This window comes from Lampetra fluviatilis, chromosome 5 (assembly GCF_964198595.1).
Source record: "Lampetra fluviatilis chromosome 5, kcLamFluv1.1, whole genome shotgun sequence".
Taxonomy (NCBI): Eukaryota; Metazoa; Chordata; class Hyperoartia; order Petromyzontiformes; family Petromyzontidae; genus Lampetra; species Lampetra fluviatilis.
Window position 1 is genome coordinate 22,413,668 of NC_136279.1, and position 22,161 is coordinate 22,435,828.

Here is a 22,161-nt window from a genome sequence, read left to right on the forward strand (position 1 = left end):
GAGGTCGTTAACATCTCTTAGTCACCGTGGCGACCCCACGTTGGTACGTAACGTGTTTGCTGTGCACTGAGACAAAGAGACTCAGTGTGGTCGCCTCCAGGAAAGTTGTGCCAAGTGGTGTTAACAGAATCAGAATATGTATGAATACTGCTGCTGGTCGACCGCGGATTACTCTCCTGGTGCTGCTGGGTGGCTTTGTCTCCCCGAAAAACGTACTGTACTCATTTTGAGGCTTCGTCCAACTACAAGGGAAGACGTCAGGACGGTTCACATGTGAGTCGTGAGTGGCAATCGAACTCGGATCGCCAGGGTTTGCTCGCCAAACTTGCTTGGGCTTCTCCCTAACAAAGACAAATATTCCCCGTATAGCCTTTGCCAGACTGTCGGAGCAGTGCTGTCAACGAGTTAGCGCCTCTGAAGGCGATGTACGACACGCGAGGGGGTGGGGTGGGCCAACAACTACGCCCGGCCGCCTTTGTCTCTTTCTGCTGTGCTGATGTTTGACGCACCGTACCAGGTACTCATTCGAGGCTCAGTCGCCCTACGGTGGATGCGCAGGACCGGTTCAAATATTCGCATCTGTTGTTGTTGTTGTCGTCGTCGTCGACCGTGAGCGGGGAATCGAACTGGGGTGGCCGGGAGTGGGGGGGATGGGGGGGGTCGTAGCGCGCAATGCAGCGCTAACCGCTGCGCCACCGCTCCCCCCGTCGAATCGCCACGCGTGCATGCGCGGACAGCGTCACCTACCGTGGCAAAGTGACTCGGAGGGGGCCGATCGTAAAATATTTTATTTATATTCAAAATAATAAATAATAGCGCCTAACTCGCTTAATAGGCTTGCATAATTTATGCCCGTAACTTTGCGAAATGAAAACGGAGGCTTTAAATTCTTAATTAAAGCGAGACCCGCCGCGTCGCCATACGCACACACGCAGTCGCCCTAAGTCAACACCGCACCACCCCCCTCGAGTTGTGCCAAATCGCGGCTCACAGCGAATACAGAATCCCCCCCGCCCCCCCCCCCCCGTGTCCGTAATCCGAAAGTCGCCTCGTTCTTTCGGTCGCACTTTTGCCCGCATTGTCCACTTATTCGCTTGTCCCCGCAACCTCCGGTGAGCACATTAGGCTACGTACGGCGCGAAAGAAGTTCAACATAAACACACGACACACGTGCCGGATTATAAGACGCTGCGGGAAGTAAAGACGCACACCCCCCAATGCAGTTGTGGGGGCCGTTGGCCCCCGGGGTCGCCCCCGCCTGCATCCCCTATTCCGGTTGCGTTACCGCACCGCCCTAATACCCGCTAGGGTTTCGCCGGCATTCGAACGCGACGCCCCTACTGTTACAGCCTCACGCAACGCTCCCACGCTGCGAGCATACGTACGCACAGCATCATCAATCAAACCCCATACTCCCCCTCACGCAGCTTCGCGCAGCACTCACTCGCTACGAGTATACGTATGCCCGTCTACAGCCCTGAGCAGTACTCGCCTCCACGCCGAATAACCACGTTACCAATCGCGCACCTGTATCCTACACGTAGCGAACGTACGCCCACACCCACACACAGCTCCACACGCGACACCTTCTCTTGCGCCGCTCCGCGCAGCGCTCCCACGTGGCGAACCACTGTGTACCCAGCACCACACGCGTGCACCCTTCTCAGCGAGATCACACGAGGCCACGATCAGCTATTAATGATTTATTCTCGGCGACTGCACTTTACTGTTAAGTCAGTATGAATCGACGAGGCTGGCCTACGCTGATACCTCTATGCCTATTCCCGATGTATCTCCTTACGACACTATTTCACCTTCTTACTCACGGTTAGGTGCCCACGGCGGTCCGTTGATCCCGTCCTCGCAGCGTACCTCGATGCGTCGCACGGACGTCCGGGTCGCTGGGCTGGAGAGCGTCTCGTGGCCTGATGCTGGAGCAAGAGAGAGCTCTACCCGTTTTCGCCCCCCCCCTTTTATCGTCCCTACATCAAAGAGATGCTGCTCCGCCTGTTGTGGTGCTCTCCCAGTTTTTCTTTAACAATGGGCGCGCGCCAGTCAGGGCGCGTGCGGCGGTTCCGGGCGCCTTTGCTATGCTAATAAGATGCGCTGCGTGTTGCGCGTTTATTCTAATTAATCCCTTTCTCATGCATGGTGCCTTGGTTATGCACATTATGCAGCGGCGTCCATCACAATGGCCTGCCGTGGGAAGTTATGCGCGGAGCCTCCGCGTACCTCCGCTTATTTGTAATTCTAGCTTTTACCCTTTAACTTCCCTAATTTCCCTAATCTTGGTGCCCACGTGCTCAAGCGTAACCATCCCAACCATCAGCGACTAAGCGCAAGAACCCCTGCGGTCATGCTAACCATGCCGTCCCGTCCCTCCCCTGCCTGCCTTGTCGATACGTGTGTGGGTGTGGGGGGTGCGCTTCAACCGCAGTGGCCGAGTGGCCCCTCGCTGCGACCTTGCAATCTTAATGCCGGTCGCAGCGCCGCGAAGTAGCATCGGGGGAGGTCGTACAATTCCCTGGTCACCAGAAACCGTGAAAGTTATCCCGATAAGGGCTTCTCGGATTAAAACCGGTCGGCCAGGTGACTTCCCCTCGGAGCTCTACGGGGGGGGGAAATGCGTGCGGGTGTGTTCATGTGAGGTGAGGTGGGGGGACGCGGGGGTCGGCTCCGTCACTTGGTGGTGGCGTGGTCGGGGATAGGGCGCCCGCCGAGCGGCTTCATGGCGGCGGCATCACATAGCCCCCCGAGGTGCCAGTCCCCGTCCCGGGTTGACTGGAGCACCTTGCTTGGGCCGCGCCCACGAGGAAACGCTGCGGGGTCCGGGGGATCCGTCCGGACCTTGTGGCTGGTCTTGGGGCAGGTGGCTCCGTCCTCTGTAGCTCCTGCGGCGGCCTCCTCCTCCACTCCAGCGGCTCTCCCCATCCTCCGGCACCTGTGGGCTGGGGCACAAACTCAGCAGCGGAAGGGTTTAGGGGCCGTCGTCCGCGCCGTCTCCTGACTGGATCGGGGCGTCTCGGGATCGGGGGCCCGGCGGGGCCCATGTAGCGTGCGAGGCCCCCAAACACGGGGGGTGCGGGTACCCCGGGATTCCCGGGCCTTCGGGTGACGGGGTTCTCTCTCGCCGGGGCCGCTTTCCATGGTTTTAAGCGGCGGACGTTGACCACTGTCTCTCGACCCCTCTCCCCGCCATAGATTAGTACCGTCCAGGGGGAGATCTGCCGCACCACGGTCCAGGGTCCCCGCCAGTAGGTTGTCAGTTTCCCCACCTGCCCGGCCCCGACGCGAGGGTTGTGTAGCCATACCTTAGCACCGGTCAGGAATAAGGGGGGTTCCATGCGGGGTCGGGCGCCCTGTTCTTGCCGCCGATGCGCGGCTTCCCCTTGCGGGTATGCTCGGGCTTCTCGCAGGGTCTCCATCAGGTGTTCCACAGGGCGGCTTCCCTCCTCCGGCTGGGGGGAAGGAACGCCGAACAGCAGGTCTGCGGGTAAACGAGACTCACGGCCGAACATCATTAAAAACGGGGTTTGTCCCATCGACGTGTGTACGGTGGTGGCGTAGGCAAAAAGGGCGTAGGGGAGGTGTTCGTCCCAATCCCGTTGATTTGCGGCCGCCATACGTTTGAGTTTCCCCGCTAAGGTCTGATTCATGCGCTCCACCATACCGTTCGCTTGGGGGTGGTACGCTGTGGTTCGGTCCTTCTGGATTCTGAATTCTCGGCACAGTGCCTGGAACAGCTCGGCCTCGAACTCGCTACCCTGGTCGGTGAGGACTCGTTCTGGGATCCCGTGCTTGAGTACGTAATGCTCGGGCCACCACCAGGGCCGTTTTATCAGGGATGGCCACTGCCACGGGGTAGCGGGTGAAATACTCTACTGCGACTAGGATATACCGGTTGCCTTGATGGGACCGTGGGAATGGCCCCTGTAGGTCGATCCCGACCAGCTGGTTCGTGCGGCTGACGCGGAACGGCCTTAGGGGTACCTGATATCGTGCCGGCTTCGGCCCGCACTGCTGACAGGCGCGGCAGCCCTGTACCCAGGCGGCCACGTCTTGTGCCAATTTGGGCCAGAGATACTGGCGACGCAGGGTCTCTCGAGTGCGTCGTTCCCCATCATGGCCCCCGAGCGGGTGGTCATGCACCAGCCGTAGCAGCTGGGGTCGCACCTGGGCAGGAACACAGATGCACCCCGGCTGGCCGGCCTCGGTTAACTCCCGTACCACTCCGTTCTGCACACACAACCGGGCATACAAACCGCTCCAGGGTCCTAGTAGGGCGCTCTTTCCCTCCCGCAGTGCCGCCTCCACCGCCGCCAGATCCGGATCCCGCTGTTGGGTCTGTCTCAGCTGCTCGTCGTTCAGGCCCGGGAAGGCGCAGCCGACGTCCTCCTGGATCCGTCCGATCGGGGCGGGGTGGTCCGCCGGGCCCCGAGCCGTGGGTCCCGCGCTTGCCGGGTGGTCGACGGGATCCTCTGTGCCACCTGTGAGGGTCTCTGTGGCGCACACTGCACTCTCTCTCGCTGGGGGGGGATCAGTGGCCGCGGCCTCTCGGGGGTCCGTTGCCTGCCGGCAGCGTCCCCCCGTGAAATACGGGCAGGCCTCCTCCGGCCTTGTCTCGGCGTACACCGTGGGCTGCCTCGACAAGGCGTCCGCGTTTGCATGCGTCCAGCCAGCCCGATACTCGATTTGCAGGTTGTACTCCTGCAACTGCGCCAGCCACCGGGCCATCTGCCCCCGCGGCTCCTTGAATGTAAGAAGAAACTGCAGAGCATAATGGTCAGTGCGTACGCGACACCTCCTGCCGTACAAATACGGCCGGAACTGCTTATATGCGAAAATCACGGCGTACAACTCTTGGCGGGTCACGCAATAGTTCAGCTCGGCCCCACTCAAGGTCCGGCTGGTGTACGCGATGACTCGTTCCGTCCCATCCTGCACCTGTGACAACACCGCGCCCAGCCCGCTGCTGCAGGCGTCGGTGTCCAAAATAAAATCGGTGGTAAAATCGGGGAAAGCGAGGGTGGGGGCGTGGGTGAGGTGGTTTTTGAGAGTGGTGAAGGCCGTCTGGCAGGCCCCCGTCCACTGATAGGGGTGCTTAGGGGAAGTGAGTTGGGTGAGGGGGCGTGCAATCTCGCTGAATCCCTTTACAAATCGACGATAATAGGTGGCGAGCCCCAAAAATGATCTGATCTCCGTCAGATTCCTTGGCCGTGGCCACTCCACTACGGCGCGTACCTTCTCCGGATCGGTGCGCACGCCTGCCTCGCTGACGCGATGCCCGAGGTACCCCACCTCGCGTTGTGCGATGTAACACTTACGTGGCTTGAGCTTGAGATGAGCCACTCGCAGTCGCTGGAACACCTCTCGTAACCTGGACCAGTGCTCAGACAAAGATCTACTGAACACTATCACATCATCCAAGTAAATCAGGCACTGTTCCCATTGCAGGCCCCGCATCACCAACTCCATCAGCCGCTGGAACGTCGCGGGCGCATTGGTGAGTCCGAACGGGAGTACTCGAAACTCGAATAGTCCCATCAGGGTGGTGAATGCGGTTTTCGGCCGATCCTCCTCCGCCATCTCCACCTGCCAGTACCCGGACGCGAGATCGAGGGTGGAAAAATATCGCGCTCCGGCGAGGCTGTCAAAACTGTCGTCGATGCGGGGTATGGGGAAGGTGTCGCCGAGCGTTACTGCGTTCAATTTACGGTAATCGACGCAGAACCGGGTTGACCCATCCTTTTTCGTTACTAGTACCACTGGGGCTGACCAGGGGCTCGCCGAGGGCTGAATTATGTTATCGCAAAGCATTTCCCCAACCGCCTCTTTGATCTGGGCGCGTTCGGGTGCGCCCACTCGGTACGCAGGGAGTTTGATGGGTCGGGCTGCACCGGTGTCAATTTGGTGCTTAACAAGGTCGGTCCGACCCACGTCCGCGTCGTGTTCACTGAACACGTCGGCATACTCCTGCAGTAACTCGCGCAGCCGATCGGCCCCTCCCTTAGGTAAATCTGCCCATGGTACATGTAAGGCGTCGAGCAGGGGAACGACCTCGGCTCGGGGAGTCGGGCCGACTCGCCAGGCCAGGTCCTGGTCACCCTCAGGACGACCGGGGTCCTCAGCCCAGAGTGCGAACACCAAGTCGTCAGAGTGGCGTGCGTGCAGGGGGTGTACGGTGGCTATCGGGGTGCGCCGTCGCAGTATCGCTGGGGTACTGTGAGGGTTAAACATCCGCATAAACAAACGGTCCCCATCTGCGTTTACCAACGTGGCGGATCCCACGACCCCATATCGTTTTGCCAACTCCGGGTGAGGAGTTAGCATTACCTCACCCGATGGTCGGAGCGCGGGGTCGATGGGGGGTGTTGCCACCGGCACCAGCATCTCGGTGAGCGGCCCGATGGTGACTGCCGTCGCCAGGATAGCGGCCACAGGTGCGAAGCGGGGGCGCGTCGGCTCTCGTCCCAGGAACGGAATCCGCTCGCCGCTGCTCTCCATGGTGGCGCATCGCTGGCGGGGTTGCACGTTGAGTCCCAGCTTTTCTAGGAGGTCGGTACTTGCAATACACTCGTGACACAACACACTCGATACGTAGAACTCCTGGGTGCACACCTGGCTGCCTATGCGGACCTCTAGGGTGGCTCTCCCCAGTAGCCCCATTCCGGCTCCGCTCGCCGTGTGCAGCGCGCGGTCCGGGGCCTGCAGGCGGCTCACATCGACCCCGATCATGCTGCAGTGCGCAGCGCTCACGAGTGAGGCCACCGCCCCCATGTCCAGCAGGATCTGGGTACGGCGTCCCTTGACCTGCCCCTCCACCAGCGACGTGGCCCCCGTGATTCCCGCCACCAGCTCCCGCAGCCAGTCACCAGGAGTCGCCGCGTTCCTTGGTGTCGTTGCTGGAATCTGCGTGGAGATCACTCGCTCGCCATTATCCTTACAGCTTGTTTGGGTCGGGGCTACGTCGATTTCATCCCCCGGTGGTCCCCTCTCTAGCGGCTTCATGGCAGCGGCATCACACAGTCGTACAAATTCGGTCACGGGCACACCGGTTTACAAGACGCACCCCCGACTTTTTTCTTTAATATACAGCGGATACAAGTGTGTCTTATAAATCCGGAGAACACGATACGCGTGTTGCCGTACAGCAGCGAGCAGCTTTTGTTGGTGGGTTTAACCTTGATGTTATATGAAGGGAGCGGTGGCGCAGTGGTTAGCGTGCTGCCACTATTATGAACCTCTGAGTTCCTACTCCCGGTCACGACTCACCAATCCGCACTCACCAGCTTATGGTGAAGTGTGGTCAAACGAACCCCTATGACCGACACGGCGCGCGGAAACTTTCATCCAGCGGCGAATTGACAAAGGGCATCACCTACAAAAACACCACACTCCATGCCAGGGTCCCACGATCTACGTGGCTTTGGAAGCAGAGTCGAGGTGGCTTCCCCTCCCTCGCCTTCCTCCACTGCAGTCGCGACTGTTTGTAGCCCCAGGTGGAGGAGGCAACAAAAGTCCACTTCACGTTTCCCAGTCCCACATTATAGCGTGGACTTATTGATAATTGGAACACAAAGACAGCGTGTGGTGGTGGTGGTACTGGTGATGATGACGCAGTCGCCCTCCAGCAACAACAGGCTCACAACAATGAGCGGAGCGCTAGGCGTATAAAATGCAGCAAGTTGGCACAGTAGGGGGTACATGGAGTGCATCTACCAGCCATCTCAGTCAGCCAAATCCATGGCACCTGGGTCTGTCCCGAGACCTCCTGTCAGCGAACCTTCGACACTTCACGTGGCCTCCAAGTGCACCTGGCCCGGCACAGGCGGCGTGGTGACGTCACCGTCACTGAGTGGCGATTAGCGGGTATTGGTATTAGATGATGATTATGCCACTGCTCCATCCGTGCTGCGCTCCCACCAGACCGGTTCCCCCTGGGAAGCTGCGTGAGCTGCGTGTGTCCGTCTGCTGGAGAACGCCGATGATGATGATGCATCCACTACTAGCGCATTCCAGTGTCGCAGTGGGTCCCTATGTGACTCTATGCGTATCTGTGTGAGTATGTGGGTTTATGTGTGAGTCTGTGGGTCTCTGTGTGAGTCTGTAGGTCTCTATGTTAGTATGTGGGTCTCTGTGTGAGTCTGTGGGTCTCTGTGTGAGTTTGTGGGTCTCTATGTGAGCCTATTGGCCTCTATGTGAGTCTGTGGGTCTCTGTGTGAGTCTGTGGGTCTCTGTATGAGTCTGTGGGTCTCTATGTGAGTATATGGGTCTCTGTGTGAGTCTGTGGGTCCTTGTGTGAGTCTATGGGTCTCTGTGTGTGTCTGTGGGTCTCTATGTAAGTCTATGGGTCTCTGTGTGAGTCTGTGGGTCTATGTGTGAGTCTGTGGGTCTCTGTGTGAGTCTGTGGGTCTCTATGTGAGTCTATGGGTCTCTGTGTGAGTCTGTGGGTCTCTATGTGAGCCTATGGGCCTCTGTGTGAGTCTGTGGGTCTCTATGTGAGTCTATGGGTCTCTGTGTGAGTCTGTGGGTCTCTGTGTGAGTCTATGGATCTCTATGTGAGTCTGTGTGTCTCTGTGTGAGTCTGTGGGTCTCTATTTGAGCCTATGGGCCTCTGTGTGAGTCTGTGGTTCTCTATGTGAGTCTATGGGTCTCTGTGTGAGTCTGTGGGTCTCTGTGTGAGTTTGTGGCGCTCTCTGTGAGCCTATGGGCCTCTATGTGAGTCTATGAGTCTCTGTGTGAGTCTGTGGATCCTTGTGTGAGTCTGTGGGCCTCTGTGTGAGTCTGTGGGTCTCTGTGTGTCTGTGGGTCTCTGTGTGAGTCTGTGGGCCTCTGTGTGAGTCTGTGGGCCTCTGTGTGAGTATATGGGTCTTTGTGTGAGTCTGTGGGTCTCTGTGTGAGTCTATGGGTCTCTGTGTGCGTCTGTGGGCCTCTGTGTGAGTATATGGGTCTTTGTGTGAGTCTGTGGGTCTCTGTGTGAGTCTATGGGTCTCTGTGTGCGTCTGTGGGCCTCTGTGTGAGTCTGTGGGTCTCTGTGTGAGTCTATGGGTCTCTGTGTGAGTCTGTTGGTCTCTGTGTGAGTCTGTGGGTCTCTATGTGAGTCTGTGGGTCTGTGTGTCTGTGGGTCTCTGTGTGAGTCTGTGGGCCTCTGTGTGAGTCTGTGGGCCTCTGTGTGAGTCTATGGGTCTCTGTGTGAGTCTGTGGGTCTCTGTGTGAGTCTATGGGTCTCTGTGTGAGTCTGTGGGCCTCTGTGTGAGTCTGTGGGTCTCTATGTGAGTCTGTGGGTCTCTGTGTGTCTGTGGGTCTCTGTGTGAGTCTGTGGGCCTCTGTGTGAGTCTGTGGGCCTCTGTGCAAGTCTATGGGTCTCTGTGTGAGTCTGTGGGTCTCTATGTGAGTCTATGGGTCTCTGTGTGAGTCTGTGGGTCTCTATGTGAGCCTATGGGCCTCTGTGTGAGTCTGTGGGTCTCTATGTGAGTCTATGGGTCTCTGTGTGAGTCTGTGGGTCTCTGTGTGAGTCTATGGATCTCTATGTGAGTCTGTGTGTCTCTGTGTGAGTCTGTGGGTCTCTATGTGAGCCTATGGGCCTCTGTGTGAGTCTGTGGTTCTCTATGTGAGTCTATGGGTCTCTGTGTGAGTCTGTGGGTCTCTGTGTGAGTTTGTGGCGCTCTCTGTGAGCCTATGGGCCTCTATGTGAGTCTATGAGTCTCTGTGTGAGTCTGTGGGTCCTTGTGTGAGTCTGTGGGCCTCTGTGTGAGTCTGTGGGTCTCTGTGTGTCTGTGGGTCTCTGTGTGAGTCTGTGGGCCTCTGTGTGAGTATGTGGGCCTCTGTGTGAGTATATGGGTCTTTGTGTGAGTCTGTGGGTCTCTGTGTGAGTCTATGGGTCTCTGTGTGCGTCTGTGGGCCTCTGTGTGAGTCTGTGGGTCTCTGTGTGAGTCTATGGGTCTCTGTGTGAGTCTGTTGGTCTCTGTGTGAGTCTGTGGGTCTCTATGTGAGTCTGTGGGTCTGTGTGTCTGTGGGTCTCTGTGTGAGTCTGTGGGCCTCTGTGTGAGTCTGTGGGTCTCTGTGTGAGTCTGTGGGCCTCTGTGTGAGTATATGGGTCTCTGTGTGAGTCTGTGGGTCTCTGTGTGAGTCTATGGGTCTCTGTGTGAGTCTGTGGGCCTCTGTGTGAGTCTGTGGGTCTCTGTGTGAGTCTGTGGGCCTCTGTGTGAAAAAGCGCTGACAATGAAGAAGCCACCTGCCAGCCCGCTTCAGGTTATCGATAAATCCACCTGCACACATCGTCACCTCAGGCTGGAAAACAGATGCGAACTTTTTGTTTGCCTTTGGAACCTGATGCCCCGCACCGCCGCTGCTTCGTGGCTTCAACATAATAATAAAAAACATTGTTTTTTCCTCTTGCGGGACATCACAGGATGCGGTTTAACGTGACACCCGCGACGACGGAGAGACAAATATTAGCACGCGCGTGAATGCCGCTGCCGGCGATGTCGCCACTAATCAAAGTGCATACCGAGACGCAAATCGGGGTCGTCACTCGCAAGCTGCCGGAACTCGCGTACGCATTCGCAGATGCGTCGAATCGAGCGCTCTCCCAGCCACGCTTGAACGCTCGTGAAATGAACGCCGACACCAATGACTGTATTCATCCTAACGTTGTTGGGGTTAAGGGGGCGTAATGTTGTGCCCGGAGGATAGATTACGGATAGATTATTGAATCTATCCGCTCGTGCGCATGTGCTTTCACCGAGGTCAACTCAGCCTCAATTTCCGCCTCGGTTGAATATCTGGTGCGGTGTGTAGTAACCATCGCCGCTAGGAAGACAAAGACGGCCGGGCGTGGTGATGACCTTCCTCCGCCCTCTTGTGTGCCGTGCCGGCCTTCATAGGTACTCGCTAACAGCACTTGCCCCAACAGTCTGTTAAGGCTACACGGGTGATCTTTGTCTTTGTTACCGAGTGGTCCAGTTTCCCCCCCCCCCCCCCCCCACGTGGAGCCGGACACTGGTTAAAGTGGAATTTGGCCAAACGTGCCAAACAATGCGGGGACAAAACCTCCTGAGCAAGATGTCTTGAGACACGGTGAGGCTTTTCCTGGATAACCAAAAGGACAATATAATAATTATTGTCATTGACATATATATATTTTTTACAGCTAAACAGACAAAAAAAACATGCACATTTGAAGCAAAACGGACCGGTTCCTTGTGAATACTCGCACGAGTCTTAAATAAAATGTTACCGGAGAAATCAGCCAGCATGAGATGGTGAGATGGGCATTGTTTAGCTACTGAGCATAGTTGGGGAGGGGGTTATTTCTTGGAAAGTTTGTCCCTTATTAATTTTAAGTAAATCGCATGGCCAGATATGCTGCGTTGAAATTTGTGTGCGCTGCTAGAAGTTGAAACCAATTGATGGTTAAGCAAATGTAAGCAGAAGCTTAATCCGCGCGAACCTATTTGACACTATATTTTCACTTAGTTATTTATCACACGTCCTCACTAATGCAACAAACATACATATGCCCTGATAATGCTCGAAATTTGGCGGCTATAATTACGGGCCCGTCAACCGGGGTAGACACGTGGTTCACGATTGCACGTTCCTTACAGCTCTCCCGCGCTGAGCCTCAGAGCAATTTGTGAACATGCTTATCCCCACTGCGGTCATTTACAAACACTTGCACTCTACAACTTGCATACCGAAATGTCAACGTCTAACGTGCCAATAAGTCTGCGCCCGTTATTGGGTCACGGCAGTAAACTTGCAGCCCGAAGAAATATCTAACGATTGTCTTCAGTATAATTGGGTGAATTATGCACCTGCAATAGTGACTAGATAAATGATGGCAGCGGCCGGTTAATCAATTGATATGCTCGAGGCCACGGATCGAATTTGCAGAAGAGAGCGCGCGTTCCGATGGCTCTACAGCCACCGCTGTTGACATGTTCCATCACACACTCAAAACCAGCCGCAAATTGAATGTTTGATGCTGAGATTTTAACGCCGAGGTCGCAGCTCAGAGGCGGTCGCAATGCTCTCGACAGGGAGGTCACCGATGTTCCCCAAATTAACAAGACCCACGCGGCGATCAATGCTCATGCTCGATACGATATTGACATCAAACAATTACAGCGACCTGAACTTTGCCACCTTATCGCTCACATCGACTGCTCGGGCTTTCGCTCACAGGGGCCTCGCTTTGGCTGCCGACCCCGGCGCGCGCGGCGAGGCGAGGTGGCCGCTGCACGGGACGACCGGCACCGACCCCGGGGTCAGACGCAGTGCAGAGTCGCAAGGGGGTCTCAGGGCGCGCATCGAGCGCATGAAGTCACACCGACGCGCAAAAAGTGGAGTCGTGTATTCGTGCTTTGGCTGAACTTTTTGCTGATAAAAGTGGCTTGAGATGTCGTCTTGCACGGCGATGGCAGATGATGCCTTGGCAAACAGACTGCTGAACGTAAACAGGACAGGTTCATAATAAGGGAAACACCTCATCCAGCACGCATTTCCAGCTGAGGAGATTCATCTGGCAGCGTATTATCTCGTAATTATGTAGTGAGTCCAACGGAGTCGCAGACGTTGTCTTGGGAGCAACACTATTTATTAAGCAACTTCAACACAACATCACACAATCTACACTCGGGTATCGAATGCCCATCTAACCACGCTACAGTAGAACTAGGCACGGTTCGCTATCCCGGCCCGGACCACAAGCTGCTAGGTCCCCGAACGCGTGGCGAGATGCTTCTGTTCCCCGACGTGGATTTTCTTCACACCAGCACACGAAGAACCCCGAGCTCCTCACGGGGCCCCGTTATATCCCCCTGGGCCGGGGCTGGCTCCGCCCCTCGCCCCGCCCACCTTCTAGATCTCTCTCGAGCTCTTTCTCGAAGGCTCCCGAGAGTTATTTTAAACCACGTGACCGCCCAGCGGCCCTCGTCCACCGGTGCCCCCCTCCAATATCATCACGTGTCGGCAGGTCAACCAGCGAATCATGCCCCAACGTAACCCTGGCTGGCTGACGCTCCCTCTTGCTCCTTCACCGGGAGCCCGCACCGCACACTGTACGTGGTGCCTCTGCATTGACCAGCGCTCACCCAAGCCCCGCTAGGGCTGGTACTACGCCCAGTAAGCGGCTACACATAATGCCAACACATTATCCACCGTGGCTTCGTAAGCCCGGCACCACACAGTGACATTCACAGTCACTACAAATATATTAATGTGGATACCGCTGATCATCTCATTAAGCCGTTTAACTCGTTGATATCGCTCATTACGGCTCGTGCCGTATGATGCGCTTTTTACGGTGCAATTACAACGTGAACTCGATTTCAAATAAGCCGTCTCTGCTTTTCCAATCACAATAGAGGCTGTGCTGTTATACTGGTAGGAACCCACTGGTTCCACCAGCCCACAGGGGATTATTGTGTCCGTCCGTCTGTCGTGCAGGAAGGGGCTGGGTGGGGAGGGATGGGCTGGGTAGGGAGGGGAGGGTGGGGAGGGGCTGGGTAGGGAGGGTGGGGCTGGGTGCGGGGTGGGAGGGGTGGGGCTGGGTGGGGAGGGGCTGGTCACCCCGTGGTGCCCTTATAAAACTCAACGTTTAAACTACTCACGCCGGCTTGTGCCCGCCCTCACAGTCGGGCATGTTTGCGGAATACACTACGCCGCCGTTGACCCTGGCCATTGACCGAGCAACCCAACGTTCCTACCAGCTCCCTCCGCAGGAATGTGTTTCCCAACGTGTCACTGTCACAAGTAGATGCTCTCTCGGTCGTCTGATCAGCGAGAGAGAAAGAGAGCTCAGGTTTTTGACAACTAAAATATTTTTTGCGAAACAGAGCAAAACGTTATATGCATTTATTTTTTATCCCAGCTTTCATCAATTGCTGGATGAGCGGTTCCCCGACCTCTGTCCATATTTTGTACGTACGTTGAACTTCTGTCGCACCGAACGAAGCCAACCGTGCAAAACCGAGGTGCGGGTGGGCAGGGGGAGCACAACGAACTGAACACAAAAAATGCAGTTCTGAAAGAAATGAGTTTTCGATTCTCACCAACACAACAATCCATCAAGCCTCCTGCACGCGGGCTGACGTCCTCGCTCCACCGCTGCTGGACATCTTCTCGGGCACGTGTTCCTCTCCCCTGCCCACCGCCTAATTAACAAACAACGCATTTTGCAGTGTCAAATATCTGAGATCCCCGGTGACTTTACTGAGACAACGTCTGCCTGTGACGATTCCCTTCTGACAGCTCAACTTTAGGAGTAACACGATCGCCTATGTTTTAATTGAAAAATGAAAGACGGCTCTTTTTCAAATCGTGTTCAAATCGTGTTCAAGTTCACCGTGAAAAAAACGCTTCATACGACACGAACCGTAATTAGCGGTATTAACAAGTGCAATGGCTTAATGAGATGATCAGCGCGATCCACGTCACTATATTTATGAGATAATACGTTGCCAGATGAATTTCCTCAGCTGACAATGCGTGGAGGAGAAGGAGGTGGAGGAGGAGGACGGAGGAGGAGAAAGGAGGTTTCCTTCATTATTAACCTGCCCTGTTTTTATTCAGCAGTCTGTTTGCCGAGTCATCATCTGCCATCGCTGTGCAGGACGACATCCCAAGCCACTTTTATCAGCAAAAAGCTCAGCCAAAGCACGAATGCACGACTCCACTTTTTTGCGCGTCGGTGTGACTTTATGCGCGCCCTGAGACCCCCTCGCGACTCTGCGCTGCGTCTGACCCCGAGGTCGGTGCCGGTCGTCCCGTGCAGCGGCCACCTCGCCGCGCGCGCCGGGGTCGGCAGTCAAAGCGAGGCCCCTTGCGAAGGAAAGGCCGAGCAGTCGATGTGAGCGATAACGAGGCAAAGTTCAGGTCGCTGTAATTGTTTGATATCAATATCGTATTCGAGCATGAGCATCGATCGCCACGTGCCTCTTGTTATTTCGGGAGGACGTCAGTGACCTCCGTGTCGAGAGCGACCCCCTCTGAGCTGCGACCTCGGCGTTAGAAGCTCCGCATCCAACATTCAATTTGCGGCTGGTTTTGAGTGTGTGACGGAACATGTCAACAGCGGTGGCTGCAGAGCCATCAGAGCGTGCGCTCTCTTTGGTAAATTCGAACCGTGGCCTCAAGCATATCAATTGATTAACCGGCCGCCGCCATCATTTATGTTGTCACAATTCCAGATGCGTAATTCACCCAGTTGAAACTGAAGGTAGTAATTTGTTCTTATAAAGACTGCAGTTCCCTCACCATCATTATCATCGTAATAATAATAATAGATTTGTTTAAATCTAGATTGGAAACTAATGTCTTTAGAACTGCTTTTTGTGTTTAGTTTGTTGTCCTTCCCAAACACCTCCCATAAGCACGATTGGCTACGTACGATGCGACAGAAGTTCAACATACATCATCAGCCACAATGTATCCACTGCTGGGTGTAGGCCACCCCAAACCGTTGTCATCTGTCACAGTCACGCGATGCACCAATCCATCCAACTACTGCAAACGAGCTAATTCCATCGCTCCATCTCCACAATAGACATCCGCTGAACTGTAGTTCCACCTTTGACTGCCACTCCATCATTAGACTCAACTACCAGACATTGCCAATTTTGAAAAAGTGTCCTGCCCAAGGCCACCTACTTTTCCTGACCATCAATATGATGCCTCTAAATTGGGTAGACTCCATTCCGTGTCCCCTTGTATATCAGTGTAATTCCAAGCATGCGTTTCTCTGTGCTTTTATGTATTTTTTTCCAGCATTTATTTAATATTCTTTGTCAATATCCATGTTTGTGATCCATGTCCATATACTGATTAGAAACGTTGCTTTCATCAACGTATGCGTGTTGCTATTTATAATTCATTTCAGTTTTCGGTGGGCATTGCAACCTGCTCTTGATTTCAATTACTAGTCTCAATTGACCCACACAGTATTTTCCACTCGAGTCTCTTCCTCTAACAGATAGCGACCATTGTTGAGGAAACTTTGATATCCAGGTTTTGCCCAGATTCATCTTGAGCCCAACTTTGCAGCGTTGTGCATTCATGTCTCCAGTCATATCCTGCAGCTCACTTCCCTTTGCGATTACAACCGTGTCATCGGCAAACCGGAGATGGTTAATACTCTCCCCATTTATGCTTATTTTCAAATAAGCGGAACCATTTGTTGGAACAGAGTTAGTGGACCTATTTCACAAAATGTTTGTACAGAAAGTGAAATACCTGAACCGTAGAATGATGCTTCAACCATTAAGTTATTGCCAAAAGGGGTGAGAAAATTGACTTGACTTACAATCTCATTACACTTGTATCTTGCATGTATGTAATTGTTCACGAAGCTCACTGGGAAAAGAAAGGAAAGCAGAGGCTAAGTAACCATTTGAGCAGTCTGGGTTTAGAAAAGCTTTTTTTATATACAAATGACCGTACATACATACTATCAATCAGACGTTGGGAGAAAAATAATAATGAATATCCAATTCCATTATGCGTGGCATTTGGAGACTATGAAAAGGAATTTCACTCGGTGAAAATTGATGCAGTCATCAAAGCTCTCGTGAAAACATAACTACAATTTAAAACAAATAATTTAGTAAAAGTGGAAATCATTTAGAAAAATGGAACTGCGCCACTCAGATTGCATGACGGAAATAGAAAATTACAAATCGGACGGTAAATTATAGCAGAAAACAACCTTGTGCCCAAAGTTATTTGCAGCGACATTTGGGAGAAAAAATCAGTTCATGAAGAATTGCCAGCTGAACGTGCAGAGGCATCCCTCGATACGTGGAACAGACACGGTCCGGAAAAGTTGCCCACAGAGCAAAATGCCGTTTATCGAACCCTACGTTCCCATTTACGTTTATTACATAATCGGAGATGCATTCCTAGGGAGAGAAAAAAACATTGGCCCCAAGACATAATAGAATAACACTTAAGGATGCAGCTAACAATTTTGTTCGGCGCACTTTTTGTAATGGGAAAATCGATTTTTTTTTTTCTAAATAAAACAATAAGCCAAATAAGTTGCGGTAAACCAACCGAGTATGAAAAGTGCGGCATGCGAACGACCTGGGTAAGAATGAAACGCAGGCTTGAACAAATGACAGATGGCCGTGCATTTTTTTTCTCCCCCCCATCCCCTCCCTCCAAAACCAATTTTAAGTTCGGGATTCAACATTCTGAAACGTGCGATTCAACGTAACTTATATCAAATTCGTTCCCCGATTCCTACGCCTGCGTTGTAGTGACATTCCGTATACAGAGTTGCCATCTACCAAAGGGGGGTGTACGTTTAATTCACATTATCATGTTAATTTAACATATTGGTGTATCTGAGAACAGTGTTATGAAAAAGCAAACACTTATCCTAAATATTTACATTTCGAAAGCAACTGGCTGATGGACTCAAATTAAAGACATCGATTATTTTTAAATAACAACGTCCACTTCCCCCCAAAAATGTACATTAAATATTCGGAATTAACTACCAGCCCATAAGACCAGAATTAATCATTAAGCACAACGCGTGTATTTTTTATCTACACGTTAAAGCATGAAAGTTGAACATCTAAAACAACAAAAGTATTAAGAGTATGTAATAATACTGTTACACTGACAATTTTGTTTTAAATTAGTATCCATCATTATTACTCCGTTACATTTACATAATTTCAAACATATTTAACGATCATTTTGAAATGTTTGTTGTTGTTGCATAGGATGGAAACACGTTTTATTGCATGAGCACCAGCACGCTATCGCTCACAGTGTAAAGGCTCACAGTGTAAAGGCACGCGTAAATAAGAGAAGTGTATATATCCTTACACAGCGCGAGTGAACCGACCTGCCGCATGAACATCCTAAAGTAAAAGGTCTAAACAAGGCTTGGGGCCCACAACTTGAGCGATAGAAATTTCCCTCTAAATCGCGAAACGCCATCGCTGCCCGCAACCGCTTTATCCACATCCACGGTGGCTAGGAAATGTCAACTCCCTCGCCTGGTATACAGAAGGTCGTGGGTTCAAGGGTTCAATCCCGACCCTGAAGATGCCTGTAAATTTTGAGTTTGCGTGTCTCTTTCCCCGTGGTCGCGTGGATTCTTCTCCGGGTCCTCCAGGTTTTTTCCCCTCCACATTTAGAATCAACATCACGCGTTTAGACGATTTGGCTGCTATAAAAATGTCGTACATTATAAGCCACTTCCATTGGGCTATCACCAGGTCGCTTTCTCAAAAAAGAGCTTCATAGCTCAGTGGCCTTTACCTGGTTACTGTAGAATAAAAAATGTTTAGTTTTAGTTTACATCCGAGCGACACGATGTGTCTGGGTGTGGCTCATGCTGTGTCTGGCGAAGCTTCGCCCTTCCCACCCCGCCACCCACGCCAGAATTGTAACGGGCAATCGATAGTTGCCACAGACGTTCAAGCCTTGAAATACGTCGCTAAAAATTCGCCCGAGCAGATCGACGCTTGAGAGTCGAGTCCCTTACTCGACGGTTGGCAAGCAGTTGCGCGGCAGCTTGCCACCAAGTTGCATATATCCACACGGAAGCAATTCGCGCATACCCAGAGTAGCCCGCCTTCACCTGGATTCACGTGTGAGATGCAATCATAGAAGTTATATAAGTGCATATCAGCAAAACACCCTTGTCAAAAGTAGTCAATGTCTCCGTTTTAAAAGCCACAAACACAACAGTTCCCCCATTTTACCTTACAGGCTGCAGAGGCAAGTGCCATTATCAAGCATCATATTAATGCTTTTAAAATTAATTTTGAGTGCTGCGGTAATGGTTGGTACGACACTGTCCAACGATCATTAAGTGAAAGCTGTATCTCGATCTGGACTTGGCTTTTCCGAGGTCTTCCTCAGTATAGCAACCAGCAAAGCCTCCGAAAACTAAACAATCGCCGAGGTACAGACTCAGTACCGTCAGCAAATACAGGGTGTTTTAAAGAGATGGACCCGATTTGAAATCGCTATATCTCTGCAACCACGAACCGCCCATGAATGAAACTCTTACCACTTGAAAGGGCGGGGCATAGAGGGCGGGGCATAGAGTTTCAAATGATCACCGCTAGATGCCTCTCCCAGCGTACAAACAGCCCCTAGCCTCAATCATTCGCAAGACGGTGACCCCGTAACACAAGGCGTTTTGCGTTCTGCAGTTCAGAAAGACTGAATCCGTAATTGCTGTGCAGCGTGCGTTTCAACGGCGTTTTGGCATTGATCCGCCAATGTCAAAGAGCATGGTGGCACAAAGACCGTATTTTTGTGCCACCATTAGCGACTAATCTGGATGACCTCAAAAACAGAATCACGGCAGCGGTGAAGAAGACACTTTGAGAGGCGTTCGGGACGAATTCAACTATTGTCTCAATGTTGTCCGTACAGCAGGTGGAAGGCACATAGAGCATTTATAAAATGGTTAGTAAAACGTGATAACTCATTAAACCGTTTGTAACGTTTTGTGTAATTGTAAAATGTTGCCATCGTGAAATATACTGCTTTGAAATTGGGTCCATCTCTTTTAAACACCCTGTATAATGCAATAACGAGTCAAAAATTGTGTATTTATGCGTACATTACCAATGTACGTGAAGATTCACCGGCCAGGGAAGACGATAACCCATACGTTGGTCTACGTATGGGTTTTAGGCACATTTCCTGAGGACCTCACCGCTTGCCGGCGGTGCGGTGCTGGAGATCATCATAGCAGGGAGAGCATTAACGGACCCACCTGGTGCTGCTCGTAGCCCCACCTCCTTCGCGTGCCATGGTGGCCTTATAGGCGCTTGCTAACGCACACACCGTAAGTATATGTATGTTGAACTTCTTTCGCACGGTACGTAGCTGACCTCACTGGCCTCTCCGTGTGCCGTGAGGAAGGCCCATTGCCCAAAGCGTAAACTATTATATAATTTATCTTTTTTTAAGGCGGTGTTCTTGACAAATGTATTGTGGTTGTTTTTTGCAATGTTAATTGGACGTGTGGCTGATCAATGGAAGTCGTCGATACGGAAGTGCATAATTACTGCAGCATGACAGGCAACCGTTAGATATTCCATTCTCTCTCTTAGAATAACACATGCATCACGGCATGGAATGTGAATCTTTTCCCCTTGTGAAAGAGAAAACTATAAGCCAGTACGTTTTAAACAGCTATTTAAAGCACAGTATATACAAAAGGCATACATTTCATATGTTACTTTAACAAAAACCTGAAAAACAATAAACGTGATATATTACTTATTTATTTCGTAAATGACAAATTATTTAAATATTACAAAAAACACTATCTCATTTCCAAGTCAACCTGTACAATAATTTACAAAAATATTTACAAACCTAACGGTACTATTTTACACTGTACAAATTAAATGGGGACTAAATCCATCAGGTGTATTATCCAAGTCCGCAGCATTTTTGGATATTCAATAAAAACCACAAGTGGAAGTCACGAGGAATTATTATTATTTTGCCAGAATGCAACTCGGAGACTCATCCCATAATTCTACCTCTCATAAGATCCCGTAAACATCTGCGCGCACTCCTCCCCGTTGGGTATTACGTGTATTTATATGTATTTACATATTTATTTTTAGCGAGTTGAAACCCTTTTCTCCAATCTTGCCTAGCGTGTTGCTTGTAGATGTTACTCGCTGAACCCACCCCATCCTGCCTGCCCGCCCCTATGGGACATGTGTGGAAAAAGAGCTTTACAGCTCATTGGATTCCTCCGGGATAAATAAAGATTCTGATTGTGGGTGGAGGCGTCTGTCGTGTCAAGGCAGCTTGTGAAGGAGAGTAATCCTGTGGCTGGTTCCCAGCCTCTTCACACCTTGGTGGTGTCCACCAGTGAACCCTTCTTGAGCGGCTCTTGTTCAGGCTTTTCATTGTTTGAAGTTCTACAAGAAACAAGGCACATTCTTCATTATTACAACAACACAAGCATTGATGACCCTTCTTCACAGCACATCGAGATTGCAGAGAGGTAGAGTGTAACACAAACAAACAAACAAACGAATGTCCCCCGTATAGTCTTAACAAACTGTTGGGGCAAGTGCTGTTAGCGAGTAGCACCTATGAAGGCCGGAATGGCACGCGAGGGGGGTGAGTGGCCAGCAACCACGCCTAGCGGCCTTTGTCTTCCCAGTGGCGATGTGTACACACCGCACCAGGTACTCATTTGGGGCTGAGTCGACCTAGGCGATGCCCAGGACCTGTTCAGATAATCGTCACTTGGTGTTGGCCATGAACGAGAATCGAACTCGGGTCACCGACTCGGGTCACCGACTCGGGACACCGAGTTCGTAGTGCAGTGCACTAACCGTAACACTACTGCTCCCTAACACACAAACATACACACATATATACTCTGATATGTTTATCTGGAAGTGAAACGGAAGTGGAGCGGTTAGCAGACTGCACTACAAAACCCATCAACCCCGAGTTGTATTCCTGGTCACGGCTCACATAAATAAATGGTCTTGGCTCTTTGCCTTCACGAACCCAAGGGGAACGACGGCGCGGCAAAGTGTGGCCAAACAAAAGGAGTGGGAAGGCCTTCCTGCAGCAGTGGATTGACAAAGGTCTGTAATTTATTAATTATAATTGAGTATTTCGCTAAACAAAGTCTCTTTTCTATCCAAAGTACAATCTATATGTACACAAAGCGCGAGACCAAAGGGCCTTGCTAATGTGTTGCCTTATTTTGCATGCTGATTTTTTTTGTTAAATCAATTTAACAATCAATGGCCGCAATTGATTTAAACAGACTTTGTCAAGCATAACGCATTACGAATTTAATCCGTTTGGAATTAAATCAGTCGGCAAGTAGTTAGCAATGTTGTCGCGACATAAGAAATACAATTCATATGAAAAAACAATAATGCAATAAACAAAGGGATAATAAGTGGTGACAATTCCATTACTGTCATGTATTTAGGGGGCAGAGGGACGTAGTGGGGGGCAGATAAAACTCCGCTCGTGCGTCCGATTTCTCGCGGCAGTGCTGACGAGCCCAGGGCTGTGCACCACTTCTTCAAGAAGTCCTCGGGGCGCGCGCAGCGAAACGTCAGACGTCGCCGGCGAAACGACGCGGCAGCTAACGCCGGCGGCGGCAATGCTCCGGTGGAACGCGCCACT

General features: G+C 52.1%; 1 protein-coding gene and 1 long non-coding RNA gene across 2 annotated transcripts in view; one reads left to right on the forward strand and one right to left on the reverse strand.

Moving 5' to 3' along the window:
• Positions 1-263: 263 nt before the first annotated feature.
• LOC144932293 (uncharacterized) lies at positions 264-22,041 on the forward strand. Its single transcript, XR_013636890.1, has 3 exons — positions 264-273; positions 10,801-10,886; positions 22,026-22,041. It is a non-coding gene; the product is annotated as an uncharacterized LOC144932293 (long non-coding RNA).
• The window catches only part of LOC144932292 (CD166 antigen-like), a 55,162-nt gene continuing 53,691 nt past the window's right edge, over positions 20,691-22,161 (reverse strand). Inside the window, exon 14 of the mRNA XM_078856234.1 lies at positions 20,691-20,921. Coding sequence (XP_078712360.1) covers positions 20,849-20,921 — 73 coding nt within the window. The 3' untranslated portion in view covers positions 20,691-20,848. The remainder of the gene's footprint in view (positions 20,922-22,161) is intronic.